We start from the raw sequence: 16,447 nt of genomic DNA, 5'->3' as shown, positions 1-16,447 counted from the left end.
TTGAGTCAAAATTTCAAGCCGTTCGCAGAAACTCTTAAAAACCACCCTTAAAAAGATTTGCAGACTGGGTGTTAAAAATACTCCAATCAAGTCAAAACTCGAGATTTGCTTATTTATCATTACGAAGATTGTTAATACAGAATTTCAACCCGTTCGGAGAAACCGTTAAAAACTACTCCTAAAACAACCTTGCAGACTAGGGCTTAAAAATACTCTAATTACGTCAAAATTTGACATTCGCTAGTTTGTCGATACGAGGATTATTGATGCAAAATTTCACCCCATTCGGAGAAACCCTCAAAAATCACCCCTAAAACAACCTTGCAGACTGAGGGTTAAAAATGCTTCAATCAAGTTAAAACTCGATATTTGCTTATTTCTCAATACCAAGATTGTTGATTCAAAATTTCAATCCGTTCGGAGAAACCGTTAAAAACTACCCCCACAACAAACTTGTAGAGTGGAGCCTAAAAATACCCGAATCAAGTCAAAATTTGACATTCGCTAGTTATTTAAAATAATGGCACAAGGGGCCCCTGATATTTCTTAAGATTCATAAAAAAATCCATAGAAGGGGCCTCCGAGAGTTTTTCACTTTCTATAAAAAATTGGCCGAAGGTTGTTTCGACAGAACTTTCTTCGTCCTTGAAATACACACAACGAAACATTTCCAGCATTTTCCAAAAATTATAAAATGAGATTTTGCGAATTTTATTTTTTTATTGTCGGGGTTAATGTTACTTTTTTAAGATCGAAATTTCATGCGCTATTCTATCTCACGTTGTAAATGACAAGTTTATGATCAATCAAATACATATTTTGTTCCTGCATTTTGAAAATTTTCAGTACACAGGTACCTATAGGTTGTCTGAGGATATTCCGTTTTTATGGCTCTAACTTTCTAAGTAGTGTCTATAAACATACAATAGGATTTCCTAACCAATCCTCACCAAAGGTCATAAGCATTGTAAAGTTTGTCTAGAATTGTAAGAATTTTATGGACTCCCATAAAATTAATTCGTTTTACAGCCCTTTCGCCAATTTTATTGTACAGATAAAGAACCTGTCAGAGCAAATCCGAAGTTTACTGTACCCAGTCTGGCAGGCAGGTACAAATTTCTTGGAAAAGCTATGGTTCGAAAAAGGCTGTAAAACGAATTAACTATGGGAGTCTATTTTATCTTAACTCATAGGGGTTCTCATTAAAAAAACCAATTAAATTCGCAAAATCAAATTTCATAATTTTTAGAAAATGCGCAAAGTTCTGTCGAAACAACCCTCGATCAATTTTTGAATCTGTAGCACCTCAGTATACTAAAATATGTAGTTTGATTATTATTGTTATTATTATTAATATCCCACTTCATTCGTTGTTGATGCTTAAGTGACAATGAATTTGATCAAGATTATAGATTTTTGGTACATAATTGACAATTCAGCTTCCTCAAAAAATAATAATATTAAAGAAGAATAATTTTACTTTGCATTTGAATGGAATTTCCCATATTTTCCCTGATTTACAGGGCTGTAATATCACGCGTATCGTATTAAATTAATATTGCCTACCCAACTTTAGGACGGGCCTATTGATTTTATAACTTCTAGTGCTGAACATTATGAGTTTACGAGGTAGATGGGGTAAACCAAGTTATTATAAAATGAAATATCACTTAATTGAATTGAGTTGAGATTATTTCTTGAATTCCAAGGATATTAACAACATTATATGTAATAAAAAGTATATGCTTAACAGGTTTTGAAAGAGTCACTTGACCTTGTATAATTTGCTTAAAAGAATAAGGTCGATCATTCGATCAATCACAATAATGCGCGATGTTGATAAACACATAGACTTGTGTAAGTTACACAGAAATTTACGTGAAACGAAAAATGATGTTCGGTACAAAATTACAAATGTAGTATGCCGTTTTAAATCAGTTCGGTATATGTATATAATAAATTCTTAGTGTCTTTCCACAAATAGGGTTATTTATAAAATTAAAATTAAACACAAGGTGAGTGGGTACTGTACTTGCATAAAACTAAAACTGTATAATATGTTCATTTTAGATGTTAACTACAGCACTATTTGTTGCAGTAGCCACCACGGCCTTATTTTTATTGTGTATATATATTCACAGAAAAACTGCCTCTCTTCCAGGGCCATGGAACTTACCCATTTTAGGTTGTTTACACAAGCTAGATACAAAATTACCTTACTTGACATTAACGGAACTTGCACAAAAATATGGCCCTATTTATAGCATTAAACTAGGATTACTGGAAGCAGTCGTTATTTCTGATGCAAAATTATTAAAAAAAATTTTAGTTAAAGACGAGGCATTAGGAAGACCGCCGATGTATGTTTTCAGCGGTGTGTTTAAAGGAAAGGGTGAGTTATTTAAAATAGTGCTTATAGTAATCTCATTTGAGATACACTTGTTAAAACTTTTATGACTTAAGCCAAAACACCCTTATAAGTAAAACTGGCTATTGTAAGCTTTGTGGACCCAAACCGCAAGATTATTACTGTCCATTGTTGGCATAATGTAGCTGTGAACTGAGTTAAGTAATACAATAGCCAGGTTGACTTATAATGGTGGTTTGGCTTAAGCCGCTTCAGTCATAAAAGTTGGTCCATCTCGAATGAGGTTACAGTATATCAAATATTATTAAACTTATGTGTAAAACCTTTTTATTAAAATAGGAATTGCGTATGCACCTATGCACTTATGGAGGGATCAACGTAAATTTGTAAGTAATTTTCTAAGGACATCGGGTGCAGCCAAATTTTCATCAAAAAAGAAAACATTAGAAAATATTATAAAAAAATATGTAGAAGAATTTATGGAAGTAAGTTTACACTTACTTAAGCACTGTTAAAATATTACACATTTTCTTATTTTCACAGTTATTAAACAGTCAAGGAGAAAAAACAAATCTGAATCCATCAGAAGCTATAGGAAATTATGTAATTAGTGTAGCCAGTACCATGTTTCTAGGAAAATCATTTAACCGAGGGGACAAAATTCGAAAAACTTTGTTAGACAGCTATGATAAAGTTACAAAGCTACTAGCTGTTGGAGGTCCTATAAATTTTTTACCATTTTTACGGTCAGCCGAAAAAAACTTACAATTCTTGTATTATTATTATTATGTACTTTCAGATTCCTTCCACAGTACAAACACACAATTTCTTCACTTACTAAATATGTTGAGGACGTTCATCATATTCAAAACCAATGTATCGAAATGGCAGAAAAATGTTCTTCTAATAACTCTGAGGACGAATATTTAAACCTCATCGAAGCATTTTTTCAGCAGAAATTAAAGTGTGACTCTGAAGAAATTTATAACACGGAGCAGTTGCAGTTTTTGCTATTCGATGTGTTTGGTGCTAGCATTGAAACTACTTCAAATACGTTATTCTGGATTCTGTTGTACCTGGCAAAGTACCAAAACGTGCAAAATAAAGTACGCAACGAACTTAATAATGTTTTACAAAACAAATCTCTACAAATGGAAGATTTACAAAATTTGCCGTATACGCATGCCACTATTTCTGAAGTGTCTAGAATTCGAACTGTGGTACCATTAGGTTTTCCTCACTACGCTTTAGAAGATATACAAATAGAAAATTTTAAGATACCAAAAGGTTGCATGATTTTGTCACTGTTGTGGGCAATTCATATGGACCAGAAATTTTGGAAGAATCCTGAAGAATTTTCCCCTGATCGATTTTTAGACGATGAAGGAAGATTTCTGCAATTAGAAGCATTTCTTCCTTTCCAGACCGGTAAAATCGAATTGGCGGTCGTGTGAACAAGTTAGTATAACGTAATGTTTTCAGGCAAGAGAATGTGTGTTGGAGAGGAATTAGGAAAAATGATGATGTTTTTATTTGTTGCTACCGTGGTGAAAAATTTTAAAATTGAGGCATGTAACTCTGGTGATGTGGATTTTTCTCCGATTTGTGGATTGACATTGCTTCCTAAACCGCAAGAGTTAGTTTTCACAAAAATATAGATTTTAACTATAACTTTTTAAATTATAAAGATAATTATAATATCATAATAATATATAGTTCTGATGGGAATGCTAGAAACAAAATCTCCGTGAACCGAAACTGAGTCGATTATATACACAAATTTGTTTCCAAATATATGATTTTCTTAAGTTGCTTATAAATTTTTTTTACAATTTTTTTCAATTTCTGTAATTCCTCGAATCTGAAAGTACATACCAAGGTCCAGTATCAAGAGTAAGATGTAACAAAAATGTAATACCTAACGATATCCGGTACAAATTTAGTATTTCTTCTAGAAAGTAGTTCTGAATGCACGGCCCCCAATGTTACTTTTAAAAAATCCAGGACGGCAGATGGACAGACAGACGGAAACGGGAGACCTATTTCTTCGTATTTTGGGGGTCATGAAAGGTCGAGAAAACGTAAAAGAAAATAAAATATAAAAATAATTACAAAAAGGTGTCAAATATTTTTAATATTTCCAAAAATAAATCTTTAAAAACGATATCTAAGGTAGAACACCAAATTGTCGGAAGCACTTCTTCTGTGTGCTTCCCCGCCACACTTTGGGTCGTGGGTTCTATTCCCGCCCTGCCTCTGGGTGTTGTGTTTGTCCTGTCTCCTGTAATTGGGCCTCCGGTCTGTTGGAGACATAATAGAATAAAATAAAATAAAATAACATTTTCTCCGTAGTATGTTTCTGAAGCTCTAATTAACTTATTTACATAGATTCTTAAATAAAATCGGATAAAACGAATTTAAAATTTGTGGATTAAAAACCGGATTGATCACTTTCCATTTGACAATAAGAAACATTGTAATTAAACTTAAGATTGTTGTTTTGGAGAATTGTGCAAGAAAGTCGATGACATTCCAGGTCAAGGTATTCGCACACTACTTGTTATCAACTACTTTTTTCAAATATATAGATATTAGTTCAAATAGTAAAAAAAACTTGTTAATATGTGCGCCTTGACAGATTTAAATATTGCATAAAAATTCGAATGAAAAAATTTGTTTTTTTTTATGGAAAAATTGAATCCTGCGGTATATGCGGTTTTATAACGAATTAATGCAAACTTGTTTTTGCTAGAATTTTAATTACTTAGTGCATCCATTAACTGAATAAGATAAGACAAATAAATATTAAAAAAATAATTGTATTTTGTATTAATACAACAGTCGATTCTTGACTGTTTTAAAAGTCAGTTTGTGTTATGGTATTATGTAATATAAGTCAAAATCCCAATTATAACAAAAATTAACTGCTGGTTAAGTTTATTGATAAATAAACCTGTTTTTAAAATGAACTTTAATTTTTATTCACAATTCCTATTCTAACACTGATTACTTATTTATGATTTGAGTATTGATTATTGATTATTCACATGTATCACTTAATTCTACTTTACAATTATTTACTTAAATAATTACAGCTTATTGGGAAAACACGATAATAACGGACTTAAATGATGAACTAAACTGCACGTATGACGGATGTCTCTGAACTGAAAATAAATTTATTTGGATTCCTTATATAAACGTTTCCAAACTTGTATTATTTAAGTCGTAATTGTAATTAATCTACAATATTTCACGAGCCATTTAGAGAAACCTTGTTGGTGAATTGCAAAGTTTCGAATCCTGTCAAAGGTGCTTTTTACTTCCCAAAGGAAATATTGTAATTGAGTCCATTGACCGACTCTCTACTTTTACATTTTCTCGACCTTTCATGACACCTAGAAGACGAAGAAATATGTCGCTCGTTTACGTCTGTCTGTCCGTCTGTCCGTCTGTCTGCCGTCCCGGATATTTATTAGACAGATAATCTCCGAAAGTACTGGACCGATTATTGTGAAATTTTGTATTTGTATTAGGAATATCGTGTGGATGGTAAAACGCTAACCTAAATTTGCCTAATCATCCCCACTAATAATGTGATGACGTCACTTCAAAATTGTACATAGTAAATGGGTTTTAAATTCTATAAAATAACATAGTCCTATGTATGTATTTTATCACGCCGTGTTGAGTTTTTACCCGAAACGTCCAGATTTTTCGAAAATAAATCAAAACTACATATAAAACAACATTTTGCAATTTAATTTTGAATCTGCATCCCGAATGCTTTGAAATCTTGCAGATGTTTTAAAGTTATCATATGACGGTTTCACGTTCATAACAGTTATTTAAATATCAAGGGTGTAATAATAGTAATAAAAGAACCTCTATAAGTTTAAATAAAGGAACGTGCTACGCGTATGTTTCAAGTGAGTTTCTCAATTAGAAAAAATTTTGTGAAGACGTAATCAATATTTTTGCACGGACACGTTTATCACTTTGGATAGGTACAGTGAATACTAATGTGGGGTGATCAGGTGATTAAAACAGTACGTAAAACGGAGTTCGAAAAGCCTGGAAGCGGAAGTCGCGAATACCTAATTCGAGAAAGAGCTGGATCTCCGAAATATGGATAAATAAAGACCACCATCGGGAATGATTAATTAATAATTTAGTCAAGAGTCGAATGAGCGAATGCGTTTAAGTTGCGAAGTTATCGCTGTTATAGTTAGTAGTGTAATTCGAGTTAAAGGAATAAATTGTAGAGTTTTTAACCTACGCCCGATTAATTATTCACCCGTCAAACGTAACACTGGTGTCAGAAGTGGGATCTAAAATTAATAACCGGTTTTATTACAACGACATCTGGGCAAATCGGACAAGAACTCTGAAGAATTTATGCCTATCGAGACGAGAGCTCAAACTGCGAAAATGGAGGAAAAGATCATCGCTATGCTTGCACAAATGGACGAGAAAATGGGCACAAGAATGGAAAAAATGGGGAACTAAATGAAGGAAGAAATGGGCGCAAGAATGGAAAAAATGGATGCAAGAGGCGAACAAATCAACGCGAAAATGGAAAAAATGGACGAGAAAATGGAGGCAAGAAACAAAGAAATGGACGAAAAAATGGATGCAAGGATGGAAAAGACGGACGAAAAAATAGACAAGCAAAAACATGCCATAATCACCAGCCTAAGTGAAAAATTCCAAATGGAAGTGGAAGCAAACCAAAATGAAATCACGGGAATTAAAGAACAAATGAAGGACATACAAACAAATTTGAAGGTTGTGGAAAATTTTGTTGGAGAAAATGTGGTCTTGATGGATGAAAAAGTAAAAAAGGAAATTGAACACCAACTAAAGACTGAGTTAGAATCAACGCGATTCGCGATTGGCCAAGACCAAGAGATAAACACGAAGTCCGCAGTTTCTTGGGATTGTGTACGTACTACAGAAGGTTTGTCAACGGGTTTGCTGATATTGCTGCTCCTCTGCACAGGCTGATGGATTTGAAGTCTCAGTTTAATGGGGCGGCTGAATGTGAAGCCGCCTTTAAAAGATTGAAGAACGCGCTATGCTCTAGTCCTATTCTGTCCTATCCTCAATCATCGGGAATGTTCATCTTGGACACGGATGCGAGCAATAGGTGCTGTATTGTCACAGGTGCAGGACAAGGAAGAAAAAGTCATCGAATATTTCAGCAGCGTACTTTTGAAACCCGAAAAGAACTACTGTGCTACGAGGAAGGAATTGCTGGCGATTGTCAGGGCTGTTGAACACTTCCATAAGTATCTCTATGGACGCGAATTCCTGATTAGAACCAATTACGCAGCCCTCACATGGCTCTTTCAGATGAAGAATCCCGAAGGACAAGTGGCTAGATGGCTTGAACGACTCCAACAGTATCACTTCAAAATTCGACACAGGGCTGGTAAGCTCCACAATAATGCGGACTCTTCGTCGAGAAGACCATGTAAGAACTTCAAACCCTGCGACAAGATCGAGCAGCGTGAAACGTCATTCAAATGTGGGAGGAGAGCAGTCACCGAAGATAAAGAATGGACTACAGCTTAGCTTAGAAAAGATCAAGAAGACGACGTGGATATCGGACCGTTGCTCAAATGGAAAGAAGTTGGGGCAGAACGGCCAGCTTGGTCGGTAATATCAAACGAGTCAAACTCTTTCAAGGCGTTATGGGCTCAGTGGGACTCCCTGCGTATCGAGAACTTTCCTTCGATTCTCTCAATCCTTCACATCCTTCCAGCATATGCGCTATTGTTTCTCCCTCTCTCCAACATATCCTACACCTTCTGTCAGTTTCATCCATCCAAAAATTATTCTCTTTCTCTTTCCCACACCTAAATCTCGCCATCATTCTTTTCCCCCTTATACTTTCTCTCTTTGTGTTTCTATACTTTGGTACTTCTTCCTTTATTATTTTTCTATGTATGCGTTGCATTATATCTAGACTCCGATATTCTCGATCTGCGTTCTTGCTTATCTATATCCTTATCTCTTACACTCGGTTCTTCTTTCATGCTCCTTCCCATTTCTCTCATTCTCCCTATTTCTTCACATGTATATTTCTTTCCTTCATAATACTTGTCTCTTTCGTTCCGAACATGTTTTCCCCCTTCCTTTCTTATTTTTTTTTCAACTTTCTTTCAATATCTCACAATCACCTCTCTCACTAAACTTCAGTTTAAATCCAACCGCCCTTTTACCCCCTTCCACTCTCATTTTCTCTCTTTTTGTTTCTTCTCTCATTATATACCCCAGCGTATACTTTTCCAATCCCAATGTCCATTTTAAGTATTTTTCTTGCACGATTTGATTTATAAAGGAAATTGCTTAGTAGTACCACGATCCTTAGAGAAAAATATGTTATATATTATTCATGTGAGTCAATTAGGGATCAGCAAATGTTTCTTAAAAGCCAGGCAATTACTTTTGGCTAGGTATGTATCGCGACATAGAAAATAAAGTCATGTCATGTGAAGCTTGTCAGAAGTATTGCAGGAATAATTTTAGGGAACCGTTAATACCGCCTACTGTTCCAAAATTTCCATGGCAGAAAATAGGTTGCGATTTATACGAATTAAGGAAAGAAAAATTTATTATTTATTACAGCTGATACTGCGATTTAACACTTGAAGAATATTTTTGGTAGATTAGGTTTTCCGCAAATAGTTGTGTCAGATAATGGATCACAATTTTCAGGATTTATGTTCGAGATTGGCGTCTCTCCACGTTGTTTACAAATTTTATTTGCATTAGTTTTCTTCTCATTATTTTTTCTTTTGGCTAATAATAGCACCAGTCACCACACAAAAAAAAATGTAATTCCAGAAAGGAAACATTATAATAAAACTTTTATTATAAAATTGAAGCTACGTACATTGTTAAAAACATGTCACTAATGGAGTTTATACGCAAGGAGCTCCCATTTGGCGCAAAGCGTTGTCTAACCAGTTCATCTGTCTACATAATCGTATCTCTATCCAACAATTGTAATCTGTAACCGGTGTATTCGTACTCCAGTAGTCCACAAAAACTACTCGTATGGTAAAAATCTTTGCAAGCTCATAGACGGCTTCAGCTCCTTCTTGTACCGCCTTATCCAATAAGATATGGAATTTATCATCATCCATCAGTTTCATAGATCTTAAATCAAATGATTGTAACCAATGAAGAGTATGTTCTCCATGATTTTTTATCCTATTACAATAAATCGATTGGATATAAACGCCCGAGTCAGACAACAGTTGCATAACAACCTGCCCATTCTCATAATATAGAAAAATTCCGTCTCCTATTTGTCTTCTCGTATTGGCCACTTCGTCCTCTCGTAACTCGTTTTGAATTCCCTCCAAATTGAAACACCCTACTCCAGGCACGGTATTAAACGTTACACGAATCTCAGGTGGAAAACACTGAAAAGTTTCTAACTTGCGAGACTTTTCGTAATACGCGATGGTCGCCCACGGATGAAGAGGTGGACACCATGCGAGGCCTGAAGTTGGTCGGCTCTTCCTCAAGTAGTGTAATGGATTGAGACAAATTTCACCATGAATTGCTGAATAACATGTTCTGTCGGGTTTAAATTGTGACAACTCTCTTTCTGCTCTGAGTTTACGGATGTGTGTCCATCGCCACAGTTGTCCATAGATTCTGAGGTTGGGTTTGTTGACGAGATAAGTTAGGCGTCGAGGAATGTTTATGCACGGAGTAACGTTATCTGTTGTTGGAGGGTTGTCGGAATTGAAGATTTTTGCGACAAGTTCGAGAATACGCTGCTCAACGGTGGCTTTTTCGAAATCTACACCGTATTCCAATTGTCGAAAAAAGTGTACACCCGGGTAGATGTAATCGACGTTAAATTCGGCCTGAGATTCATCGGCAGACATGATGGTATCTGAAAGAATAAACAAAAATTGTAGTTTTATTTACACAATTACGAAATGTCGGTATAAAAATTATTTTGTACTATAAGAAGCGCGAAATTTACTGTTGTCTTAAAAATAACATTGTAAAACTACACAGAACTGCAGTGTTAATGTATACCTGACTCAAAGGTGATATCCACACATCTTAGTTCGAAAGTAAAAAATTTCAAAAGTGAAATTTCGGTAATATACAATTTTATTACGATTGAACTTCTCACTGTTTATTTTACACAGATAATATAACAGTACTTACCGGAACTTCTTCAGCAAGTAACAAACTTCAATTGGTCTAAGCTAAGGCACCTGGCACCTCGATTCACCATTTGTGTATACAAATTGGAACAACTCCTCCTGCTTATATACCTGAAGGGACCTTTTGGTGGGGATGTAATTCTAGGAATCAATTAAGTAATCTCGGGTCTTTTAGGGTATACCTACCTCATACATATATAGGCCCCATGTTACAATAGATTAAAGTTGGATTACAAACCAGGTAGATTTAAGAGACACTGTAACAATAGGATTTACCGCAGCTCCACCACATTGTTAGGAGCCCAAAATTATCATAAAAAATTATGAGGTACCTACATCCACTAATGGCCCACGTTTATTGAGTTATTAGAGCTTAAATATATATGCATTCAAATAAGTTAAATAAAAGTTTCAAAAGCAGTTTTACATTCTAATATCAATCAACTGCCGTTTATTAGTTCTTATATAAACTCAGGTCTCCAAATTATTATCTAAAGAAATTTCTTTAGATAATTAGTATTAAGTATTACTTTTCATTGAAAGGTTATTTTTACATGCAAGAAAAAATTTCAGTACTTTGCAGATTGGTTTCTCGGCTTATACACAAAAATTCCCGAGTTGAATTTTTACTTTACACAATTTTGTGATGACATCATCAATATTTTTGCAAGAACACGTTTATCAGCTTAGATCGGTGCAGTGTAATACTAAAAACAAACGTATTACATTTCAAAAATTTCTGGGAAAATGAAATGAACTGTTATTGATTTAATCAATAAAATAAATTGACTCATTCATTGATTTTTTTGAGCCACTTGTATAAGCAACTCTAAAAAATAATAATGCAAGAAAAAATCACAAGTACAAACTTGTCTTATTTTGCACATTTTAGACAGATTTATTCGGCAAAATTTTGAGATGACGTCATCAGTTTTTTGGGGAAATAAACAGATATATTTTGATTAATAATAACTTACCAAGCTTACGATAACTTTAAAAGGTCTGCAAGATTTCCAAGTATTGAGTTTTGCAATTCTTGACTTTTTCTATAAAATAAATTGACCGGTTCATTAATTTTTTTGATTTCCCTTGTTTAAGTAAATCCAAACAATATGAATGCAGTGATAAATTACAAGTATAACTGATCAAATTTTACACATTTTAGATAGTATTTATTCGACAAAATTTTGAGGTGACGTCATCATTTTTTTGGGGTTGCTAGGTAAATACATTTAGATTACCACGCTTACAATATCTTCAAAACGTCTGCAAGATTTCAGAGCAGTTCGTTTTGCAGTTCCTGATTAAATCAATAAAATAAATTGATTCAGTTATTAATTTTTTTGAAACACCATGTATACAAGCAAATCTAAAATATAATCGGTTTAATTGTCAAAATTTTGAGTCACGAATTTTTTGAGGAGGAGGGATAAGCAAGTTTATTTTGATAAAAAATTTATCATGCTTGTCATAACTTTAAAACATATGCATGATTTAAAAAAAAAGTCATAAACTACATCTGTAGGACTATGTTATTTTACGAATATACAATTTAAAACCCATTTGCTATGTACAATTTTGATGTGACGTCATTACATTATTGATGGGGATGATTAGTCAAAGTTGGTTAGCATTTTACCATGTACATAATATTTATAATACACATAAAATTTGGCATATTTTTAGAAATGTTTTTATGTACTTTTTTGATAATGTTTTAGTGTACAAATATAGAGATTCTATATCGTGTTTATTGTGACATCAAGGATGACTCAGGAATTTATGTTGTTAATTATTATTTTTCCGTTTTTTACCACATTGCGGCACATTTTTCAAAGCCGCTTTTGATACCAGAATCATTTATAGACACGTTACATTAAGTTCACGGCATTCGATTGTAGATTTTCAAAGTTAAACTGCAAAATATTGTTATGTAATTTTGATTTTTTTTCAAAAATCTTAATGTTTGTGTAAAAAATCAACACGGATTCTTAAAGCACAAGTGTAGGAGTATTTTATTTAATAAAATTTAAATAACATTAAACCTAACATATATTAAAATTTGACAACAATCGGTCAGATAGTTTCGAAGATTATTTGTCTAATAAGAATTGACAAAGGACAGACAGACCGACAGACGGAAACGGGAGACCTATCTTTCCAACTCAAAGTGGCATGAAATGTCGAGAAAACATGAAAATAGGCTGTCGCTCGATGGATTCAATTACAAAATTTCTTTAGCTTGTAGTTGGAAAGTAAATCGACTTTAATTTTCAAGGTTGTGGAATTTTGTAGAGCAAAGTTTGTTCTTTGTAAATAAAAATAACGACACCAAAAACAGGCATCTAGAAATATGGTCGTATACGAATTGAAGTGCTAATTTCGCTTAAATATCAGGCACTCTGTTATATGGATAATTTTGACCGAATTGCGGTAAAAAGTTTGCTTATGTATCAGGTATTGTAAAGTAGCCCAAAAGCTGTAAGTTATATGATCACCATAAAAGTAAAATAATTACCTCCTTTGTGTCGTTCGCACTAAGCTTACTTCAAAACATATCTTGCTCACATTTAACAGGGTCGGCTTTCAAAGCGACTGGTTATTTCGGAACCCTCTGCGGCTGCAGGTAGTAGCCGATTAACGGAGTGGTGGATTTTCATATTTAGTGAAAGCTTAACTTAGTAACAACTTAACTTCGACACAATGGGATAATTTTATGATGGCCATATAACCTTATAGCTTCTAATACTATACGACGAAAGATATTTGCAAATGACTCCAATTATGGGAATTGCAGCCGTAAAATTTCGGACCACTTCGAAAAGTGCACCGAGCATAAAACTGTCAATCAAGATTACTCGCCACCTTTACCTTCCCAGGACCGTATTTGTTTCAATACATGAACAGGTAGATTGTTAAACTGACCGCTTTCAAGAAATTTAATCTTAGAATTAAATTAAAGTGTGGTTCTTAAAACTTTTTAAATCTTTGCAAATACATATTTCCTACAAAAATCCCAATAAAAATTAACTCTACCATGATTCATATATGAACGCTCCAAAATTTGAAGTCCGGCCCTGGCCGAAGTCGTACTTTCGTTGCGAAGGGTTTGTAATGGTTTTATTGCAGGTTGCGGTCCAAAGTACTAAAGACCCCTCATAAAGTAATTGATGGCGTTTGCAATTATCTTTCCTAGTACTTTAATATATTTAAACAATGGCCAAGTCGGCCGCGCCTAATTGTCCTAGACCGTTAATTGTACGTGTCCTTTCCATGGATATAGGGATCCGCATGAAGCGTCGCAATCATAGATCAGATGGAAATATATGGGCGACTCTCTCACTCAAAACGTATATTGAATTTCTGCGCCATCTATATTTGCCGCCACAAACCTCAGTGGCCAAAATTAACAACATGTGTTGGAAACCTGTAATTATGTACAGGGAGGTTATGACCGGGATATTTAAATCTTTTATTTTATCTTTTTTTACTTTGTTTGAAATGTTTAATATAAACACAAAAAACATGTGGAAACAAAATATATTGAAGCTAATTAACAGTAAAAAATAAATAAAAGTCACATACGAACAATTAAATATGAACTATAATATGTATATGAATTGAAATAATAATATAAAATAAAATACGTAAATAAAGTAAAATTGAAATAATATGTACTACTCTTTTCGTCTTTTTAAATATTTCTGATAAGCCAAAGCGACTACAAGATCTTGAGTAACATACCGTAAATCCTTACCAGACAATTTTTTATTCACATTTCTAAGATATGAATATAAAAGCACGTTTACGCAAACGTTAATAAATTTGATGGCATTTTCTCTATGTTCTGAGCAGAAAAGTGTGAGAATATTACTATTGTTAGCCAATAATGTTTGGAGTTTTCTTTTGATTCCATAACATAAAATATAGTTTTTAATAAACTGTAACAATGTAATGGTAACTTCCTTAAAAATCCTGAAAAATTTACTAGATGGATGAATCAAGTGACATCCTTCGTAAGTCCTCTCAGAAATTAGCAGGTTTTCCAACATAGTATCTGAACTGCACATTATCTGTTTACAAAACTTGAACGGGTGTTTGCTCAGAATTTTTTTCCCTGCATATCCAGCTACATAGTTCGATGCAAAGTTCACTACAGTTTCTGTTGCAGAAATTTCAGATTGCGGAAAATGGGTAAACGGAAAAATGATACCCGTTTTTCAAATGTTCGAAAAGAGGTTCATTAATACCTGCCCGGAATGGGATGCTATTTAACATGGTACTAAGTACTTCACTTGACGGTAAACTGAAAGTGTTTGATAAAAATTTATAACTTTTTCTACTTTGTTTCATTATTGCTAAAGTCAAAATTTTATCGTCGATAGTAAATCGCCGTCCCCTAGATTTGAATTTTTGGTTTCTCAATTGTGACATAACGAAGTTTGGTGTAATTTCATTCACATCTTTTAAATACCCAAGTAATCCTTTGTAAATAATAATTCACCTTGCTCCTGATTGAACTTTGTTTATGATGCAACTAAGATGCCACTTGCTGCAAGTACTTTGCTTTTTTGTAGAAAAACTTAGTTTGAGGCAGTAGGTCTTCTTGACGGATGACTCCACCAGAACGAAGTGATCTTTTATTCCTCTTAAAAGTCTTTGGATTTAGATGGAGATATGAAGACACATTAGTAAAGCAAATGGTTAATAATAATTAATAATAATAATTACAACAATATACATTAACAAAATTATTTACAGCAGTTATTACGAGTACCAAAGTAATTCCCTTGTTAAAGATTTATTTAAAAAATTAAAAACAAACTTACATGTAAGACGTTGCAGGTGTTCATGTTCTGATGATGAAGTGACCACATGTGATGTACTTGGGAGATATACACTCGTTTCTTCTTGAACACAGGGATCTATTAACAAATAATTGCAACTGATGAAATGGTAATAAAAAAAAAGAATGATTGTACCTCTAGCCATCTCAGGCAAAAACAGAGACCTTTTTGCGCTCATTTTCACCTTGCCACCATACACTTTCTCAGGAATCTTTACACTGCAGGTTTGTGGTGAATGTGTCGATGTTGAAGGGATCATTTGACGAGACTCTACGACATGACAAAACTAACTGTTTGGAAATATTTAACATTTAAATTATTAAACCTCTTAATTTTCGGGGGTGATAAAAACAATTTTCCTCACTTGAGGGTTCATGAAATGCTAAAAATAATTTTATTTCATTTAGCTGGTAAAAAAATAGATAACAACTTACCAGGCAAGTTTAAAATGCGAAGACTATATCTTAATAGCCGCCTGTTGTCATCTTTACATACACGTGAAAAATGATTTTCACATACGACGTAATTTTTATGTAAAGATTTCATTCCCAAATAGATTTTTGGATTTCCAACGCGATGAATCCATATATCCGCAACTTCCTTTCGCCTTGGAATAAAGAATCTAAAAAAAAAAGATACAGATTTTGTTACTTCATCCTGTTATCACGTAACATTTACATCAACGTAATAAATTTTAATGTCGAATATTACAACTTATCTGCGACTAGTTGTATCTTCACAACCAAACAAACAAGAAGTTTTATCGGAATGCTTTTCAAACAACAAACATTTTCTGGGAATTTCTACAGGGGTGCCAACCAATAGTTGGTGACAATTGTTGAAAACTCCTACTGTGCTGTCCTCTATGATTTCCGCCCAGAACTAAATGTGATTCAACCAATTTTGTATGAGTGCCATACCTCTGGTCGCAATCCCAAGCCGTTAGTGTACGAACCTATCTATTCTACAAACATGGTTCCGATCTAACAAAACTGGACCAACTTCTATAAAAAAGTGTATCCACAACGCCG

General features: G+C 33.8%; 2 protein-coding genes across 2 annotated transcripts; one reads left to right on the top strand and one right to left on the bottom strand.

Annotated features, from left to right (window-relative positions):
• Positions 1 to 1,817: 1,817 nt before the first annotated feature.
• LOC135133705 (cytochrome P450 306a1-like) lies at positions 1,818 to 4,188 on the top strand. The gene is made up of 6 exons (XM_064062187.1): positions 1,818 to 2,015; positions 2,071 to 2,392; positions 2,708 to 2,853; positions 2,912 to 3,114; positions 3,168 to 3,796; positions 3,851 to 4,188. The coding sequence occupies exons 2-6, from the start codon at positions 2,071 to 2,073 to the stop codon at positions 4,024 to 4,026; spliced, it is 1,476 nt and encodes a 491-aa protein (XP_063918257.1). The 5' UTR covers positions 1,818 to 2,015; the 3' UTR covers positions 4,027 to 4,188.
• Positions 4,189 to 4,522: 334 nt separating this feature from the next.
• On the bottom strand, positions 4,523 to 16,137 carry LOC135133594 (uncharacterized). The gene is made up of 6 exons (XM_064062043.1): positions 16,095 to 16,137; positions 15,851 to 16,038; positions 15,742 to 15,798; positions 15,552 to 15,686; positions 15,399 to 15,494; positions 4,523 to 4,668 (listed from the first exon to the last, which is right to left on the bottom strand). Exons 2-6 carry the CDS (start codon positions 15,960 to 15,962, stop codon positions 4,523 to 4,525), a joined length of 546 nt encoding a protein of 181 aa, XP_063918113.1. The 5' UTR covers positions 15,963 to 16,038; positions 16,095 to 16,137.
• Between the last annotated feature and the right edge of the window lie 310 nt (positions 16,138 to 16,447).

The sequence above is a fragment of the Zophobas morio genome, unplaced genomic scaffold, assembly GCF_036711695.1.
Source record: "Zophobas morio isolate AGI-343-1 ecotype UQ-CSIRO unplaced genomic scaffold, CSIRO_AGI_Zmor_V1 ptg000022l, whole genome shotgun sequence".
NCBI lineage: Eukaryota > Metazoa > Arthropoda > Insecta > Coleoptera > Tenebrionidae > Zophobas > Zophobas morio.
Note: the sequence above shows the minus strand (reverse complement) of the source record. Positions and strands in the feature narration are given on the sequence as shown.

Excerpts from the sequence above, each read along its gene's own strand:
- LOC135133705 (XM_064062187.1), top strand. The coding sequence starts at position 2,071 with ATGTTAACTACAGCACTATTTGTTGCAGTAGCCACCACGGCCTTATTT. Across the intron at positions 2,393-2,707 it reads CGGTGTGTTTAAAGGAAAGG|GAATTGCGTATGCACCTATG; the intron begins GTGAGTTATTTA and ends TTATTAAAATAG. Across the intron at positions 3,797-3,850 it reads ATTTCTTCCTTTCCAGACCG|GCAAGAGAATGTGTGTTGGA; the intron begins GTAAAATCGAAT and ends TAATGTTTTCAG.
- LOC135133594 (XM_064062043.1), bottom strand. The coding sequence starts at position 15,962 with ATGAAATCTTTACATAAAAATTACGTCGTATGTGAAAATCATTTTTCA. Across the intron at positions 15,687-15,741 it reads TCACCCCCGAAAATTAAGAG|AGTCTCGTCAAATGATCCCT; the intron begins GTTTAATAATTT and ends GTCATGTCGTAG. Across the intron at positions 4,669-15,398 it reads ACACCTGCAACGTCTTACAT|ACCGGAGGCCCAATTACAGG; the intron begins GTAAGTTTGTTT and ends TGTCTCCAACAG.